The 20,238-nt window shown below is 37.0% G+C and overlaps 2 protein-coding genes across 2 annotated transcripts; one reads left to right on the top strand and one right to left on the bottom strand.

The window, feature by feature from the left end:
• The first annotated feature begins 9,082 nt into the window (after positions 1-9,082).
• Positions 9,083-12,760, top strand: LOC122073135 (bifunctional epoxide hydrolase 2-like). The gene is made up of 5 exons (XM_042637670.1): positions 9,083-9,461; positions 9,575-9,789; positions 10,954-11,118; positions 11,546-11,781; positions 12,369-12,760. Exons 1-5 carry the CDS (start codon positions 9,392-9,394, stop codon positions 12,628-12,630), a joined length of 948 nt encoding a protein of 315 aa, XP_042493604.1. The 5' UTR covers positions 9,083-9,391; the 3' UTR covers positions 12,631-12,760.
• A 3,241-nt stretch (positions 12,761-16,001) lies between these two features.
• LOC122073360 (probable polyol transporter 4) lies at positions 16,002-18,428 on the bottom strand. Its single transcript, XM_042637941.1, has 2 exons — positions 17,946-18,428; positions 16,002-17,706 (listed from the first exon to the last, which is right to left on the bottom strand). Exons 1-2 carry the CDS (start codon positions 18,169-18,171, stop codon positions 16,928-16,930), a joined length of 1,005 nt encoding a protein of 334 aa, XP_042493875.1. The 5' UTR covers positions 18,172-18,428; the 3' UTR covers positions 16,002-16,927.
• Positions 18,429-20,238: the final 1,810 nt, after the last annotated feature.

Below are 20,238 nucleotides of genomic sequence, written 5' to 3'. Positions count from 1 at the left end.
GAAATGAAGGTGACGATTCTGAGGGAAGAGGGACGCGTTTAGTACTTGTGTTGTAGCAAGTGTTTTGAAGGAAATCAAAAGACTAGGAGGAATCGCTGAGAGGAACCAAATGGATCCTTCTCCCTTCGATTCTTTTCCGCCAGTGATATCTCAGGTAGGTAAATCACTTCATTTTATCTCTGCCGGCGATATCTCAGGCGATTCTCGGGCGATTCTTCTCCACTGGTGATATCTCAAGAAGGCTTATTCAATCCCTCCATCTCATATAAGTTTGGTTTTCTGAATTGTCTTCCCTGTGATTGCTATGTTGTTAGAATCATGTTCTAGTTTAATTTTCAGGTTAGTTATAGTTCCATTTTTGGGGTTAAGCATTAATTTAACTCTACTGATTCTTGCTATCTATTTGACTAACTAATTACAAGATTCAGATTTTGTTTCTCTCAGTTTTCCAATCGATTTAGGAAACCTTCTCCAACTATTATTCTTCCAACTCTGATCTTTGATTTTTGAGATTAGGCATCTTAAAAGATCTTTTTCGCTTTTTAGCATTTATATTCATTTCTAGATATCCTCTGGTTGTGAAGTTTGCTTTCAATAGCTCTAATGGCTTTGTTTGGTTCAATATATATCTTCCTAGATTGTACGAGGAAGAAGAATCAATCTGTGTACATTGTTTGGTTTTCAGTAAAGGAAAAGAATCGCAGGGAGAAAAATCCATTTAGTTCCTCTCTATGATTCCTCCCTCTTAAGTATTCTTTTGATTTCCTTCAAAATACACGCTGCAACACATGTACTAAACGTGTCCCTCCTCCCTTGGAATTGTCACCGTTCATTTCAATTTAACCACATGTCAACCATCTAGTATGTGCTACACGATCTGTAGCACAAAAGTGTGCTACAGACGAGCCGAATCCAGTTCCTTGACATACTTATCAAGACAATCTCTTGATCACCAAATGCCCACAAATGGCTTGAAAAGCCTTGGAATGAGTTTGTGATTCTTTATAATTTGGTATCCTTTTTTATCCAAAAAAAAGAAAAAGAAAAAAGAAAAAAATTAATAATAACAAAAAATTGGTTTGCTTGTTTAGTTCAATTACACCCCCTCTTCTGTGATTTGCCATAATTACATATAGATCTGAACATTTTTAGAGATTATGCTCCCTCCCTAGCTATGACGGTGTTGGTATGCTTAGTATGCTGTTAGTTTTAAACCTAAACATAACCCTTAGGCGTGGTGATTGAGAGAGCAGTGAGATATCGATTCTTTATCTTCCTGCAAATCTTAGCAATCTCAGGAGGAAAGGAAGCCTAATATCTCTATTGAAGTTGTGTGCTGTCCGACGAAATTCACCGACATCTCTTTCTTCCCTTCGAGCATCGCATAGCAAAAGGCAAAAGGGGCAATAATTGCTTTGAACACCATTTTCTATCAAAAAATAGGTTTCTTGTGATAACCCTTGGTCTTCAACATCAGCATCACCTCCGACAGCACGAGGAGCATATATGAATCAGTTAGGGTTCTTGCAGAGCACAATATCTTCTCAAGTCAAGAATTTCTAGGGTTCTTTNTAAAAAGGTAATTAAATAAAATTACAACTATAAGAGATAACATTGGTGATAAGATCATCATATTTGAATTTTAAAATTCAAATGAGAAAATTTGGATGAGGTGGATCTTTATCTCCTTCTAATTTGGTGGGTTGGTTATCATCCTCCCTCAAGCTGAGTGGTACTGGACGTAAGCGAAGCTTGTCTTGAAGAAAACAAATTCAAGGAGAGCTGAGTTTTTTTGTGAAAATATCAACAACCTGGTCTTTACTTGAAATGTAACAAATGTTCAGTATTTTCCTGCCTACCAACTCACGGATGATGGGATAATCAATGGCTACATGTTTTGTTTTTGCATGAAATACCGGGTTGAACGAAAGGGAGATAGCAGAAATATTATCACACCAAATAGTTGTGATTTTGGTGGGGGGGAAGTGCAGCTCGCAGAAGAGGGAGCATAGCCAGACAACCTCGATAGCCGTGTTAGCTAAGCAATGATATTCATCTTCAGAAGAAGATCACGCAACCGTTGGTTGTTTCTTAGCACTCCATGAAATAGGATTGGAGCCAAGAATTACACAAAAACCACCTGTAGACCGTTGATCAATTGGGCACTCAGCCCAATCGGCATCACAATAGGCTATGAGGTGGAGCGGGCCCGGTTGGAGACGGATACCAGTAGTTATGGTTCCTTTTAGAAAACGAAGAATATGTTTTTGAATGATTTCGATTGATGTATGACTAAGTATATATAGATATTTCACAGGTACAACTGGGAGATTGAATCCCATAAAATAAGGTAATTAAATAAAATTACAAATGTAAAAGATAACATTGGTGATATGATTATCATATTTGAATTTTAGAATTCAAATGAGAAGATTTGGATGAGGTGGATCCTTATCTCCTCCTAATTTGGTGGGTCAATTATTGAATAGATCATTAATTTTTCCAGTTATATAATTGTTGTTAACACAAAACAACAGACCATGAATTATTAATTACTAACAACTAAAGAAATTAATACAAATGCCCATGCTTAACATGGCTCATTAGTTCTTGAACAACTAGAATTAATACAACAGCAATCTCCTCTGAGGCAAAGATGATTTTTTGATGAACAACATGAATAACAATGCTCACAAAAAATGAAGTCACCACAACTACTAATTTCGTTTAAATGTTCTTATCTACACCTAACTCAAATGAGTTCATGGCTGGTTCCCTTTCTCATTTTGTGCATTCAATTGCCACTCTCAACCGTTTCCTCCTATTCACTTATGATTCCTACCCATTTTCCACCATATTAATACTCAAGATAACTACAATTTATTACCACAACTATTTGCCCTTGCAATTACTTACAGCTACCGTTCTATTAAAATTACTACAATTCATTTTCATCACAATCATTAGCTATAGTTGGAGTGATTGTGACCAAGGCTGATGCCACCCTTGATTCACGAGGAATATTCAACTCAAAAGAGTTTTCCACATAGAAAATTGAATTTCAAAAAAAAAAAAAAAAAAAAAGATGAGGCAAAACAAAGGTTAGATGGTCAAAAATACAAAGGGAAATCATAAATGGTAGGCAGGACCATAGGACATATGGTTTGACAATAACTTGAAACTGTCCACCGACTTTGATATTTTTTCCTATCAATGGAGAACTGTGTACTGTACTTAAGGGAACCCAGATCCTCTCCAGCACGCCAGTGTGCATCAAATGGCTGAGAGTACTTGAGGGTGAGTGCCCAAGTGCTATCAACAGTCCGATGAGCGATAGACATACTGGCACACCGGAGAGGATCCAGACTAGTACTACGAATGCAAGTTTGACCCGGTAAACATGAGCCATAAGCCCACCATAAAAAATTTAAGGCTTAGACTAAGCTTTTTAGCCATGGTGGGTCAGAGCAGAATTCTAAGCCCGGTTCAAACTAAGCTGAGCTTTGGGTTGAGCCCAACCTGGCCTGGTTAGACCCTTATACATCATATCACACTATAAGGAAAAATATTTCCTGCGCCATTGATGAAGGGATAGTAGCATAAAAATCCTGTACTGCACTGCACTGGTGCAGTGAGGATCTACACTGTTAAGAGCACCTTGGGGTGTGTGCCCAGGTGATCCCAATCATTCGATACTCACTGCAGTGACTGCAAAAAATGTGGACTCAGGATAGTATTCCCATCTAGGGTCATAAATGTTCTACCCCTATTAACCCTCAATTCCGAACAAAAGCTTCGATTGATCTAAGGTTTGTGCAGAGAGAGAGAATAGGTACTAACAACGATGATTCGAGAGTGAGCTCACCGGCTGTCCCCAAAGAATGAGTGAGTGTCGTATTCCTACCATAGTTTGAAACCGGTTTTGGCTAAGGCGAGAGCCATTCGAGTCGAGTCTTTTCTCTCCTATTCTGGCTCTCGCTCGCGGTGTTCTTGTTGTTACTCGCTACTTGCTTAAACTCCGGTGAAAAACAAAACTAAAAGCTCAATTGATGAGATAGAGCACAAGTGCGTTGATGTCAGAGGGCTCAAGCTTCACGTCGCCAATATCGGAAGCGGTCTAATATCCTTCGAACTTACTACTTGATCACTTCTTCAATTCTCGTGTTCTGTTATTTCTTGATAATTTTTTCAATTCTTGTGTTCTCTTACTTTTTATCTCAAAAGAGCAAAGCCTGTGGACAATCAACAAAGGTTGTCTTCTCTCTTTTGTTTTAGTTGAAAGGCATATAGGTAAGTTCATCTATAAAGAAAGGTATTTTGGGTATTAATTGATTTGATATTAGGTGACGTCAACACTTAACAGGTCTAATTTAACGGCCACTAATGGATTAGACTTATTTGTGAGAATCTCAAAAATACAGGGGAGGGGGCGTAATTTCTGAAAACATTATGATCTATATATAATTATAGCAAAGTACAGATGAGAATTGTCCCATTTTTTTGTTTTTTCCATCTCCCAATCAACATTTGTACCTCCATATGGTTGATTATTTGAGAGAGAGAAAAAAATATATTATGTCATTTTCTTTTGCACTACTAAAATTTAGTAGTTTTAAATAAAAGAACAAAAAATAATTGAAGAGCTAAATATAATAGACAAAGTTTTCCTACACCAGTGGCTGAATGAGGTGAAGGCCTAATGTGATATTTCTTGAAACTTCGAAGGTTCTATTAAAAAACTAAGCTAAAAACCTAAGTCAAAATTAATCGTGTAAATCAAATGGATTTTACTATTGCATGAATATTTTGAGTTTAAAGGTGTTCAATAAATAGGTTTCTTGATTATTTAATTGTCTTCCTCTTCCTATGTTGTGTCTTTTTAGACATATAATATTTGCAAGTGATATACCTTCAACAATTGTACTTTGTGATATACAAGACTGCTTAAAATGGGTTCCAAATTACAAAGGTAGGGTTCATATTTTTATAAAAGAATAATGGTCATTTCACATAGATGATTAATTGGGCTGATTTGCCCAAATGGATCGATCATTTAGCATTAAAATTATAGCATGAGATCGTTGTCTGGTCGTATGACCTTGTACCAGCAGGGGGCAATGAGTACGTACACTGGGGCATCAACATGAATGTAATTTTTTTTAGGGGTAAGGTGATAATTTTGTACCCTTATATCTTGGCACAGCGGCACACAACCAAACATCTTTTTTTTTCCCCTAAGAATATTTATGATCAATCTATCCACATTCTTTGATTGCACCATCATTAATAGGTTACTTGGTATCACAGACCTTTAACTTGTAGTGTATGAAAAACCTATCAAAGTGATTACACATACATATGTATGTGCAATGCAACACTAATTTACAATGTAGCTAGTAATTAAGATATGACATTTTTTTAGTTAATGAAATTGATGGTGCCTGCTGTCTCAGTTTGTAATGACCTTGGCCCATTGTTGACAAGTCGTAGGATTATATATATATATACATGTTACTTCTATGATATATTAAAATTTAATTCCAAATATTCAAACTATTTTGATAAAATAAAGGACTAAGGCCACCGTTAACGGATTCAACACTTCAGATGAGTGGGAAGGGGTACCAAGAGGATACTTTAGAAAAAATACTAACACCATATAGGGGTTTGTGAACCTTAGGTTGCTGGCTGAATTGTAAGTGTCCTCTATGGGCGGATGAAAACTTTCTCCTAATATAACTAATAATATAATACTCAAATTGCGAAAGAGATTGCACAAGGATTGTTTTTGCTAAATTTTTGAATGATTTCCATTGATGTATGACTGAATATATGTAGATATTTTACAGGTACAGCTGGGAGATTAAATCCCACTTAAAAAGGTAATTAAATAAAATTACAACTGTAAGAGATAACATTGGTGATAAGATCATCATATTTGAATATTAAAATTCAAATGAGTAGATTTGGATGAGGTAGATCTTTATCTCCTTCTGATTTGGTGGGTTTGTTATCATCCTCCCTCAAGTTGCGTGGTACTGGACGTAAGCAAAGCTTGTCTTGAAGAAAGCAAATTTGAGGAGAGCTGAGTTTTTTTATGAAAATATCAGCAACCTGGTCTTTACTTGAAATGTAATGAATGTCCAGTATTTTCCTGCCTACCAACTCACGGATGAAGGGATAATTAACGGCTACATGTTTTGTTCTTGCATGAAATACCGGGTTGAACGAAAGTGGGCTAGCAGAAATATGATTACACCAAATAGTCGTGACTTTGGTGAGGGGACAGTGTAGCTCGTGGAAGAGGGAGCATAGCCATACAACCAAGATAGCCGTGTTAGCTAAGCAACGATATTCAGCTTCAGAAGACGATCAGGCAACCATTGGTTGTTTCTTAGCACTCCATGGAATAGGATTGGAGCCAAGAAATACACAAAAACCACCTGTAGATTGTTGATCAATTGGGCACCCAGCCCAATCGGCATCACAATAGGCTATGAGGTGGAGCGGGCCCAGTTGGAGATGGATATTCGTTGTTATGGTTCCTTTTAGAAAACAAAGAATATGTTTTTGAATGATTTCGATTGATGTATGATTAAGTATATATAGATATTTTACAGGTACAACTGGGAGATTGAATCCCATTTTAAAAGATAATTAAATAAAATTACAATGGTAAGAGATAACATTGGTGATAACATCATTATATTTTGAATTTTAAAATTCAAACAAGAAGATTTGGATGAGGTGGATTCTTATCTCCTTCTGATTTGGTGGGTCGATTATCAAATCGATCATTAATTTTTCCGGTTACATAATTGTTGTTAACACAAAACAAACAATAGACCATGAATTATTAATTACTAACAACTAAAGAAATTAATACAAATTCCCATGCTTAACATGACTTATTAGTTCTTGAACAACTAGAATTAATACAACAGCAATCTCCTCTTAGGCAAAGATGAATGTTTGTTGAACAACGTTAATAACAATGCCCACAAAAAATGAAGTCATCCCAACTACTAATTTGGTTAAAATGTTCTTATCTACACCTAACTCAAATGAGTTCATGGCTGGTTCCCTTTCTCATTTTGGGCATTCGATTGCCAATCTCAACCCTTTCCTCCTATTCACTTGTGATTCCTACCCATTTTCCATCATATTAATACTCATTATCAAGATAACTAAAATTTATTACCACAACTATTTACCCTTGCAATTACTTACAGCTACCATTCTATTAAATTACAACAATTCATTTTCATCACAACCATTAGCTATAGTTGGAGACTTGGAGTAATTGTGGCAAACCACCCCCTTGATTCATGAGGTATATTCAACTCAAACGAGTTTGTCACATGGACAATTGAATTTCACAAAGGCAAGAAAAAAAAGAAAAAATGATTAGATGGTCAAAAATACAAAGGGAAATCATAAATGGTAGGTAGGATCACAGGAAATATGGTTTGACAATAAGTTGAATATGACCACCGACGATTTTGACATATTTTCCCACTAATGGACAGTTGTGTACTATACTTAAAAGGAACCCAGGTCCTCTCAATGCGCCAGTGTGCATCAAACGGTTAGGAGCACCTAAGGTTGCGTTCCAATGTGTCACCAGCCATCCAATGAGCGATAAACATGTTGGCATGCTGGAGAGGATCCAACCTAATACTATGGATACAAGTTTGACCTAGTGAGCCTGAGCCATAAGCCCACGTGAAAATTTTAGGGTTTAGATTAAGCTTTTTAACCATGTTGGGTCAGAGCAGAGAATTTTTAATCAGACTAAGTTGCGCATTGGGTTGAACCTAAGGGTGTTAATCAGTTCAATTTCAATTTAAACGGTGTGTATCGATTTAGTTCACATTTATTTGATTAAAACCATAACCGCACCATCTATTAAACGGTTTCACTTTCTGAAACCGTGACCGTTTAGTAAATTGTTTCAGTTTTCATAGTTTCTAAACGGTGTCGGTTTCATGATTTTAAACGGTTTTGGTTTCGATTTATTCCATACGATTTGGAAAAAAATTCACAATCGGTTTGTTATAACTTGCAACTATCTCTAAATTGAAGATCATGAGTTTATCCAAAAATAATTGGCAACCACAAATAAGAGATTCTATATTAACGATGGTATGTCTTAATTTGATAATATAGTGCTATTTCTTTGCATGACCATTCTCAAACATATAGAATTAATATCATACAACATCAAATCTAACCTTCTACAGCATAAAATATTAAAATGACAAGTGGTTCAGCCAAAACACCCTATCTGTGATAACAAATAGTAACATATATGGATTACAAGTTCATGAACTAAAGCCTAAACTTGAATAGAATTGCAATAAATCATACAAAAGCAGGATGAACACTTAATTTAATTGTTAATTGTTATACGGATTACTGCCCCTGCTTTATTTAATTGTTATATGGATTAATTAGATAGGTTTAAACGGTTTTAAACGATTCGATTTAAATGGTTTCAATTCGGTTTGAAACTAATGGGTTTCACAGTTAAAACCGACCTGACCCGTTTAGCTAAACGATCTGAAACTTGAAACCATAACCACACTATTTGCTAAATGATCTGAAACTTGAAACCATAACCACACTATTTGCTAAACGATTTTACAGTTTTGATGTAAATGGATTGATTTAGTTTCGATAAACAATTTTGATAAATAATTTCGATTATAAATTCACATCAGTCGTTGAACCCAGCGTGGTCATACCTTATACATCATGTCACACTATGAGGAAAAGTTTTCCTGCACCATTAGTAAAGGACAAGTTTTCCCATCTAGGTCATCAATGTTTTACCCCTATTAGCCCTCGGTTCTGACAAAAGCTTTGATTGAATTGAGGCTAGTTTAGGGCAAGGATTTAGCGGACTGTATTGATATCTGTTAATACCGATTCGATACTGATTTGGATTGGATCAAATCAGTGGTATCAGTCTATTTTACTCTGCAATTTTTCTAAAAGTACTATTTTTTTTTTTTTTTTTCATTTTACCCTTCAAATGATACGAAACACCGATCTGAATTGGTCAGAAATTGGGGATCGATATCGCTCAATTGATACTTATTCGATACCGCCGATACTAGACGGATACTTTGAAACCATTGTTGAGGGAGAGAATAGGAATTGTCCGACGTTGAGCTCACCGGCCGCCCCCCTATAGAATTAGTGTCGTATTCGTGTCATAGTTGGAAACCGGTTTTGACTATGGCGGCAGCCACTCGAGTGGAGTCTTTCACCGGAGTCTCTCTCTCTCTCTCCTATTCTGTCTCTCGCTCTGGCTCTCGCGCGCAGTGTTCTTGATACTCGCTGCTTGCTTGCTTAAACTCCGGTGAAAACCAAAACTAAAAGCTCAATGGATGAGATAGAGCACAAGTACGTTGATGTAAGAGGGCTCAAGCTTCACGTCGCCGATATCGGAAGCGGTCGGAATTCGATGCGTTTTCATTTTCCTTCCTTTACCCTTTTACTATCTTGGTTTTTCCATCTAGTTCGATTGATCAAGTGTGTGAGTACATATGTTATATGGAACTTGCAGGCCCCTCAGTGGTGTTGTTCTTACATGGGTTCCCAGAGATATGGTATTCGTGGAGGAACCAGATGATCGCCGTCGCTAATGCCGGACTCCGGGCAATAGCACCGGATTTCAGAGGCTATGGACTCTCCCAGCTGCCTCCTGAACCCGAGAAGGCAACATTCAAGGACCTTATTGAAGATCTCCTCGCCATTCTCGACTTTTTCTCCATTCCCAAGGTATATTTATATTTATTCTTTACCTGTGTCTACCAGTTTCATTTCCGAGTTTTGGGTGAAGGGGAGATTGGAAGCGTGCTTGGAGTCTTTATTTGGTTAGTTTTATTACATATTTCATCTCAAATAAAAAAAAAAAAAATCTGAATAATTTCATGAATCCGTGGTACTCTGCTTGTCCTGTAAATTAATTTTATTGCATATTCATAGAGTTTTTATTTGGTTTATGGATGCTTTTTTTCAATTTTCTTCAAATCGCTAGAAGTTCCAGCATTTATATTTGGCCATGCTTGTTTCTTTCCTCTGTTGCCCACAGTTTGTGAACTCCCATATTTTTAAGTAGGTCCATCTGAGATTCTCCTGACTTGCTGGGTTGTGCCTCTCTCCTCTTACTTTCATTTATCATCTCGTCATCCCCACACCCCCCCTCCCTCTTTTTACTGGACCTCAGTTTTCCCTACTTTGTTTTGTATGGATCCATATAGTTGACCCCATTAAGTTGGGATAAAGCTGAGTTTTTGATTGTTATTTTATAATTCATCCAACTTTTGCACGCTATTTGTGGTAGAACCTTGTGTTTTCTGGGTACCTTTAGTATAACCCCATTCCCCCCCCCCCCCCTTTCGGAAAGCTTTAACATAGGAAACAGATGTACCTGATCTCCCATAGGTTTTCAGGAACTGTAGGGGGAGTGGTAAAGAAAGAAGTTTACGATTTCGACTCCCCATTGGAAACTATAAGCATTCTGTAGGTAAGTCTAGACCAATGACCAACTTGAAGAAGAAGTAAGCAGTTTATGTATGGGTGTTTTAGTTGTCATCTGATCTTCTAACTGTTAGCTGCTTCATTTCATCCATCATTGATGAGAAGTTCCTGTCAATTAGCTTGGGTTATGGAATCTCCTAAGATGAAACTTTTCCCTAGATTATCAGTTAACCGAATTATGCATCATAGCTTCTAGCTTTGGAGATATAATCATCCTTTAAAGATGAGAATACATTTATGGAAACATTAGAATGGCAAAACATGGTACTTTGACATTGTGAATTCTGTCATTTGTGTTCAAACTGTTCACATTCTTACGCATTTCATTGCTCGACTTAAAAAAAAAAAGCAAAAAAGTTGATATCCAATTTCCCACCATGTTTCCTTAAACTATGAGTGCAGGTTTTCATTGTTGGGAAAGATTTTGGAGCCCGTCCTGGTTACTTGTTCGCAGTTCTCCACCCAGAGAGGGTTTCGGGAATGGTAACATTGGGTTCGCCATACAGAACCTCTCGTTCATCCCTTTTACTTGACCTTCCTGAAGGCTTCTACATTTCGAGATGGCAGGTAATATGGTGTTATTGTCATTTAATCTCTCTGTTGCAGTGATCAGAACCCATAAGAATGTCCACCGAACATGACAAACATGTAGAGGATCAGGACTAAACATCAAGAGTCAAGACCCACTGGTCCCTCCTAAGAGATCTTCTGTTCCAATATTGGGTTTTTTTTTTATTATCAATAAGTAGGTGTATATTGTGCACTAATCAATGGGAACAACACCATAATTTTCTCTTGAAATTAGTGTTCAATATTTGGCCTTGGAGATCCCTTCATATTCAATCCAAAAATGTTTTGGAGAAATTTTCCACGGGCCCCAGCTCTGAATACAAGTATTGATCACTAACTTGTTTCAGATAACCAACATTTCTCAGGTTAATTTAGGTTTTCATTTCTTTGAAGAAGACGCCGATTCCCATATTTGTTGTTTTAGAAACCTGGACGAGCTGAAGCAGATTTTGGTCGCTTCGATATTAAGACTGTAGTGCGGAACATCTACATTCTCTTTTCAGGAAGTGAAATACCAATAGCTGCTGAGGATCAGGAGATCATGGACCTGGTGGATCCTTCTTCTCCTCTACCAACTTGGTTCACTGAGGAAGATCTTGCAGTCTATGCATCATTATATGAAAAATCTGGATTCCGTACTCCTTTGCAAGTCCCCTATAGGTAAAAGGAGCTCACTCATCTTTCAACATATTAGACCCTACTACTGTTTCTATTGCATCTTTTTCCAAAAACACTTAAATGTAGACACCATTTTTTTTTGGTTAATAATTGATTCAATGAGCACAAATGACTAAATATAAGCTCTCCAAAGGGGGGAGGAAGAAGGAAAAGAAAAATGAAAAGAACAAGGGACAGAAACCGCCCTCAAGGACTATTTCTATCAGTCGAGTACAACTAGGTAAGAAGATCCTAAGAGAGAGCAACATGGGTATTCCTGGGGGTGTCCAACCAAGAATCAATGTGATAATCAAGCTTGCCCCTGATGTCAAAGGAGATAGCGTCCTAGATCTGCAGATAAGATTTAGATTTCTCGGTCCATCTTCTCAAATTCCTATACATCCAAACAAGATTGACAGTTGCACAAAATACAAGATTGCTATAAACAGCAGATCTAGATTTCTCTTCTCAAATTCCTCTACATCCAAACAAGATTGATAGTTGCACAAAAGACAAGCTTGCTATAAATATAGGGCATTTTTTTTTGTAATAACCATGCATTTGTATACTTAAGCTAAGGCTTTATGCAGGGCCATACTTGAACAATTTAACTTAACTGACGTAACAGTCAAAGTTCCTGTATTGCTGATCATGGGTGGAAAAGACTTCGCCCTCAAATTCCCAGGAATGGAGGACTACGTAAGGAGCGGAAAGGTGAAAGACTATGTCCCTGATTTGGAGATCATATTCTTGCCCGAAGGAACGCATTTTGTTCAGGAGCAATTTCCAGATCAGGTGAATCAGCTCGTCCTAAACTTCCTCAAGAAGCATACTTGCTCTACTTCTCAGTGATGTTTGTAGAAGATTGATTGACATCTCATGGACACTTGAAATATGTAATAATCAGAGTTCAACAAAACGTGAAATTGTTAGAATAAGGATTAATGTGCCACAGCACATTGGGGCTTCACCCCTTTACCGACCCTACTCTAATTAGGATCGGCTGGATGGGAGGGGGGGGGTATACTCGTAGATATTTTATATTTTCTATTTTGTATTCCTATCATGACCCTATCATGATTTTATATTATAAATAGAGGACTTGTGGGATCAGTTAAAAACAAGCATTCTCCCATTCTTCCTGTTAACAGAAATTTATGATCCTCCACAGACCCTGCAATGGCAGGAGCTTCGTGCATTGGGTATGACCTTTTTTTATCTGACAGTGTACTCGATACTCCTCCATAAAAAGGAATCCATGAGTAAAGCTGAAGGCATCTATGGAGTTGATTGAATATTAGTGACTTATACGGTGCTCCAAATGTATGAATACCTCATGTCTGGAGCACTAGAGGCTAAACCATACTTAGTTAATATACGTATAATATGATTGTGTCGTTTTATATAATATCCCATATCTAGCCGCAAGATGTGGGAAAGTGTGTCTTTGCTTCACCTTTTTCGTCGTGCCATTTTTTTTGTTGAGACCATGGTTTAAAGTATCTTCGATACGATATGATACGATACCCCTCTAATTCATATCTTAAATTTAATATATCAATATGGTAATCAATACCGATACTTTAATTTTTTTATCTTTATCATATATTAGTGTATCTCTGATACGATACAATATCCTCTGATACGTATCTTAAATTTAATCGATCGATACAACGATCGATACCAATACTTTAATCCTTGGTTGATACACCATGCATACTAGAAGGCATTCTACATATTTTCAGATGGAAAGGGGAGAATTAAGATGACTTCTTCTATAGTAAAATCATGGACAGACTATGGACCTTGATACAGTTCATAGTTGGGTTATCATCCAGAGATACAACACAGTTGTACATAGAGATCATGGTTTGAAATTTAGGTTTAATTAAGGGGTCTTCAATGTTTCAGTTTTTTCACTGAAATGAAACAATATTTCTGTGCCATTCCGGCCATTTTGATGGTAAATGTTGATTATTTTTCCCATTTTTGGTCATTATCGGTGGTATATTTTGACCTTATTTAAGCCATTTTTAACTAGGAAGGAGGAAGCAACATTCGCGCAAAATATTTCAGTTTCAATAGACCTCAAAACAAAATTACATGAAAAATATAAAAGAAAATATTTCATCAAAATGAACAAAAACAAAATAATTGAAATGTCAAAATTTTGGTCAAAATAATAAAAATGGTACATTCCTACATATATATTAAAAAAAAAATTAGAATTGAGATGGTCAAAATTAGCAAAATGAGTTGAAAGTGTAAGAATACTTCAAATTTGTTCAAAAACTTATAAATTTTTGGGAGGGTCAAAGCACTCCCCAAACTCATCTAAGTTCCCACAAGAAATTTGCTAGTATTTTTGTCAAAACTTTAAGAAAGAGCAAGTCCCTAAATTTATCATCTTCAATGTTCTCATTAGATTTGAGCAATGTTTGAATACATCTAGCAAAACTGGGGGGTGAAACCCAAATACCATTTTTTTTTTTTTTTTTTTATTTTTTGAACTCCCTTGTCTAAGCATCCATTTTTTATGTTTAAACAAGTATCCCCTAAAGTTTCATTCCAAATTCTTAGTATTTCTCCTTATTTCTCAAAAGTTTACCAAAATTTAACCATTTCAACATGTATTTTGATTATAAGGGTCCAAATACCTCTCTCACCGAAATCTCAAACCTTCGTAAGAATACATGACATATGAGACCATGGCTGGTAAGAACTGTAACAAGCTTGAGGTAACAATGCCACTCTGATACCAAACGTTGGCAATAGACTGAATGAACATGAGAATTTGAAGAGTAATACTCTAAGCATTATCAGTTTTATTAGTCTAGTAAAAAGCAAGCAAACGCTTTGGCCCTGTACAGAAACACCACATTACTGTCAATCAATAGAGCGAGAGGAATGTGTATGCATTCCCACTCACACCATGGCAAATCCCAATTTGCTTAAGCAAACCTCTGTTCCAGACAACTTCTCCACCATCGCCAACTGCTCTTAGAAACTCTTCAACTCCATAAACCTAACCATTATGACACTGTATAGTTTCTATGAGCCAATAAAAGACCAAAAAGTTTAGACTACTTTGTAGATAAGGGTCTCCAGGATGACCATTTTGTTTCTGGGCTAAATTTCTATCTAAAAATGATTTTTTGTATTTCTGTTTCTGGCCCATATTTCTAAGCAAAAAACACGTTTGATTAGGTGTAATAATTTCTATTTTTTGGCTAGAAAATAAAAAATGCATTTGTTAAGCGCATATTAATTTATGTGTATGAAACTTGTATAAATTAATAAAGTGTCATTCAATACTCAAAATGTTAGTATAAGCATAGGCGAAGGCGGTGGAAAAGGTGGAGGCGATGACGATGGTGGCAAAAAATTCCTAAAAAAAAAAAAGTTTCTCCTTGCGGCTACCCACATGAGAGGTTTAATGCTCTTTACTGCTTTCGATAAAAATTGAATAGTTCTCATTCAACCCCGATATGACCTCCATGCGGTTGTGGGGTCATTATGGACCCCCACGGGAGTAGTCAAGCCAAAGGCTTGGATACCCATTGTTGTTAAAAAAAAAAAAAGGTCCTAGTTCATTCCGAGGAACAAAAATGTGAACAAACGATTAGCAAACGGATTTATTTATTTATTTATTATTATTATTATTTTTTTTTGAGAAATAGAGAAACATAATGGTTATCATGCATGACTAAATATAAACTCGAATAAGGCCTCAACTGACTTCTGTGATTTGGACAATAAATTCTGGGAATTATGCTTATCTATTCCTTGGGACTCCAAAAATATAGAATTGTGACGTTAAACAATGCAAAGTGTTGAATAATGCATTATTACAATGCAAAGTGTTGAATAATGCATTATTATAATAATGGGTTTTAAGGGTTATATCCAATTGGAGTTGCAGTTTTTGCTGATGATTGAAGGGTTCCGGATTCCAGAAAGGCAGAGAGGGAGGGTCGCACTGAGAAGGGGGAAAACATGTTCTGCAGCATAGTCCAAAAACTCCTCGGTGATTTTGACATGGCCGAGACAAAATGCCACATTATTTCGGTCATGTCTATATTGTAGAAAAAAAAATGCACCATTTTTTTTTGGTTATTTCAGCCATTTGGCCCCCAAAAATGGCCAACCGAAACTCGTGGCCAAAAATGCACTGTTTTGGAGAATCTATAAATTAAAGACAATTAATTAGCAGTAGCAGCATAAAGACCAAGCCAAATAATCAATTATTTCATCTGCTGAGAAAAGAATAGATACTCAGAACTCAAGTTCTAATAACTCTTTTAAGAGTTATATCAATCCAAGAGGAAGAGCCATACATCTCAAGTTGTGAAGAAGTTCAGGAACACTTCTGATTGACCCATCTTGGTTGCCTGTGGATCTCTCACATGTGATAGCATGCCTGTGCTGAAGATATACTATCCCAGTAGAAGGCAGACAAGATTTTGCCTTGGTGATATGAAGGCTCTTGGAGCATTAAAAGGATTCATATTCTAATTCAAGCAAGTTGCAGAGGTAGAAGACCAAACCAACTCTGCAAAACACATCATTCTTTTGGCACAAGATGCTCTACATCTCCAAGCTCCATTTCACAACCTTTCAATGCTTCCTCATCCTCAAATAGTAACTCAATCTGTTCTAGAGATTTCCCCATTGTTTCAGGAACAAATGCATAAACAAATGCAATAGAGAACGCGGAGAACAGAGAAAAGATGAAAAATGTTCCTGCCACTGTAATGGCATGAGACACAGAGAGGAATGAAGTTGAAATCAGGCCACTGATAACTCTATTCCCCACTGCTCCAACTGCAACTGCTTGAGCACGCAGCCTCAATGGGAAAATTTCAGATGTCAATACCCAGGCAACTGGACCCATTCCCACAGAAAAGAAAGCCACATCCCCACAAATTGACAGGATAGTGAGTATGATCACAGCATGTCCATGCCCTACCAGAGATAGAGAAAGGGCCAAAGTGAACAAACAAGCAGTCATTCCTACAGTGCTGATGTACATTAAGGGCTTCCTACCCTTTCCATCTATGAAATAAGTAGCCACAAAGACAAATGCAGTCTTGATAACTCCAACAAGAACAGTTGCAGCAAGAAGAGTGTTGTTGTCCCGAATCCCAGCTTATTTGAAGATTGTGGGGCAGTAATACAGGGTTGTCTCAATTCCCACAAGTTGCTGGAAGCATTGGAGTCCAAACCCAGTGATTAGCATTCTCCGAATTGAAGGAGAAGGCGCCAACAGTTCCCGCCACACGGGTTTCTCTTCGTTCTTCTCTGAATTATAAATCCCAGATGCTTGTTGTATCTCTGCCATTCTCTCCTCCACCTCTTTCTCATTTTTATTTGTCTTCATTAGCACTGATCTTGCTTCTTCAACCCTCTTCTGCATTACCAACCACCTAGGTGACTCAGGGATGATCAAAAGAGCAAATCCCATAAAAATTGAGGGAATGATTCCAACACCAAGCATTACTCTCCAACTTATATGTGCCGGTAGACCCGAAAATGCATAGTTAGATATGTAACCAAGAAGGATTCCTACATTTATGAAAATTTCAGGGAAGGAGGTAAGAAATCCTCTATTAAAGGTGGGTGATATCTCAGCAATGTAAACAGGGGCAATCATAGCTCCAAATCCTATTCCCACCCCAGTTAGGAGTCTTCCTACCATCAATACTCTAAAAGAATTAGCAAGTGCCATTATACCAACCCCTGTTTGGAAGACAATGGCTGCCAAAGCCATTGTCCATTTCCTACCAATAGCATCCGAGGTCCTTCCACCTGCTAAACTACCCAAGAGTGAGACGATACTCAAACAACCAACAAGAACTCCTTCTTGCAGTTCTGTTATCTTAAGATCTTCAAGAATGAATAAGAGAGCTCCACTCATGACACCCAAATCTGCAGATGTTCAAATTCTACCAATTCAGGAAACTACACAACAATCAATATAGGAAATTGGTATAAATGATGCTTCAAAGAACCAATTTAACTATTTAGAACCAAAGAGTTCACTTTGGTAGGAACAGAGCACAAAGGCGACAAAGGATTCAGAAAAGAATATAGAGAAGCCCCATGAAACAGAGAAGGAGAGGGAGGAAAGTAAGGGGTGGAGCGAAGGAGGAGAAGGAAATACTTACCGTAGCCGATTAGTACAGTGTTGAGAGAAGCGAAAGTGGCACAGGCGATAACGTATTTCTGGGTATTATTACTCTTATCCTTTTGACGATGGTGATGATGTGAGGGGTCATCATCCTCTGTTAGCTCCGAATCCATCATCTTGTATTTGTGTTTACTACCGTAGGAAAGGTCAGAGAACTCATCACCATCTCTATCTCCGTCTCCTGGGTGACCCACCAACCTCATCTTTGCAACTGCAAAAGTTTCACTCTAGAAGAAGACCGAGTTACTCAAAGAATTTAACCCTTTCCTGAACATAGGACCCAGAGAAAAAACCTGGATTTGAAAAGGAGGGAAGTTCGTCTTTACTCCATTAAAGGTTTTAGCTTTCAATGGGAGGATCTATCTGAGTGTCCATTTAGATCTGTAGTTGTTTCCATTGAAAGGCGAAAACTCATCTAGGGTTGACCTGGAAGGATTGAAGTCACTACCCACAAGAGGTGATGTTGAAGGACACCTTTTAAAATTCAGAGATGTACGTCATGATTCTTTTTCACCAGTTTGATTGGAAGGGAAGAAAATGAGCAGGTGTGCTGTCCTAGAGCTCCCCTGCCCAGACACACACACAGGGAGTGTGCCCCAAGAGGGACAGGATGGTCATTTTATATTCTTTATACCCCAAAAAAATGGGTAAGAAATTGCTCACTGCTGGTACAGGTAGGCGTAGGTACACATATCAGGCCGACATGGCTAATGGGAGGACAAACACCAGTATCTTCAGCACAGGTAGTGCGATCTTTTCACACCACTTTGTGTAGGACAAATACATGAAAACATCCTCTGCTACGGATGCAACGATGTGATAAGCATCCGATGGCTGAAATAACATCAGGGCACATTCTGATATCATCTTGACCATCGGATACTCACCACACCGCCGCACCCGTGACAAACAATCATCGCTCAACTGGTACACACGAGTAGCATTCTTTCCACCTAAAAAAAAAAAATGGTTGGATGTTGTCATTCTACCTAATTGGCAAATGATAGATAAAAAAATAATATACATATAACACAAAATATAATAAAGGCCCAAGCAACACCAGTCTGCAGGGTTATATTATATATGGCTATTTCTATTTAATTATAAGGCCTTACATCACAATATTGCATTGCTATTCCCATTTTTTGCCCCTATCTGAACCATTGTTGTCCATGCACTATGGTGCATTTGACATTCTTTAAGGGTGAAACAATGGTTTACCTTTATGTATATTAAGATTATCATATGAGATTGTTTTCAAAATTTAATAGCTCCTTCAACTGTGACCTGCATGTTTTACTGAATCTTCGTATTGTATTTTCAGGATTTTATTTTATTTTTTCTAAATAAAACTAATTTATTGAAACGTCCATTTGGCATGATGAAATTTCATTTTTTTTTTTAAGAGAAAAAGAATGTTACCTGGTAGCATGATAACACGTACCTGCACCACGACACATCAGGTGCAAAAAGACAGTGTTGTCCTACTCTGAAGATACTTGTGTGCATCCTCTCATTGGTTGCGGACACTTGTGTATACATATACTATCGGGTAGTATTCTCTCACCCTATTTTTTATTAATTGCTAACGTGGATCAAGACCAATGCATCATAGGTTGCGTTTGGTAACGTTTCTGTTCTAGAAACGAAGTTTCGTGTCAAAAACGAAAATTTCAGTTTCTATGTCGAAACATCGCTTTTAAACGAAAAAATGGTGTTTGGTGAATTTGTTTCCGAACGGTTTTAAAACACAAGTTTTCTCTCTTCTCTGTGCGCAAAATTGTGAAAAATGAAGAGCTAGGGCAAAAGACAAGTTTATCGAGAATGATTTCCCTAAAATCCCCCAAATATATATATATATATATATATATTTTTTTTTTTATTATTTATTTGGAATGAAACTCGGAGGACAGAATATCTATTTTTCATTCTGTCAATTCCAGTTTCTATTGTTCTTTTTTCATTTTTTGTTCCAAAAAAACAGAAACTCATCTATGATGTACCAAACGCTTTATTCCGTTTTTTCGTTTCAATGGAAAGAAAAAACTCCAAAAACATTCCAATAAAACGTTACCAAACGCAGCCATAGTCTTTTTCTTTTCAGTTTTCAATTTAATACATTTATTTGTTTTTTTTTTTATTATTTTCTTTCAAAAGGAAAAACCGAAAAAGCTATCCCTTTGGTGGGTAGTAAATTTCAGAGAAACCTCAATTTGTCCGAATAAAATTTTTGAAATGAGAAATATTATTTATGTAAACAGAACCCATAT

This window comes from Macadamia integrifolia, chromosome 3 (genome assembly GCF_013358625.1).
Source record: "Macadamia integrifolia cultivar HAES 741 chromosome 3, SCU_Mint_v3, whole genome shotgun sequence".
Taxonomy (NCBI): Eukaryota; Viridiplantae; Streptophyta; class Magnoliopsida; order Proteales; family Proteaceae; genus Macadamia; species Macadamia integrifolia.
This window is presented reverse-complemented; position numbering and strand designations above follow the sequence as displayed.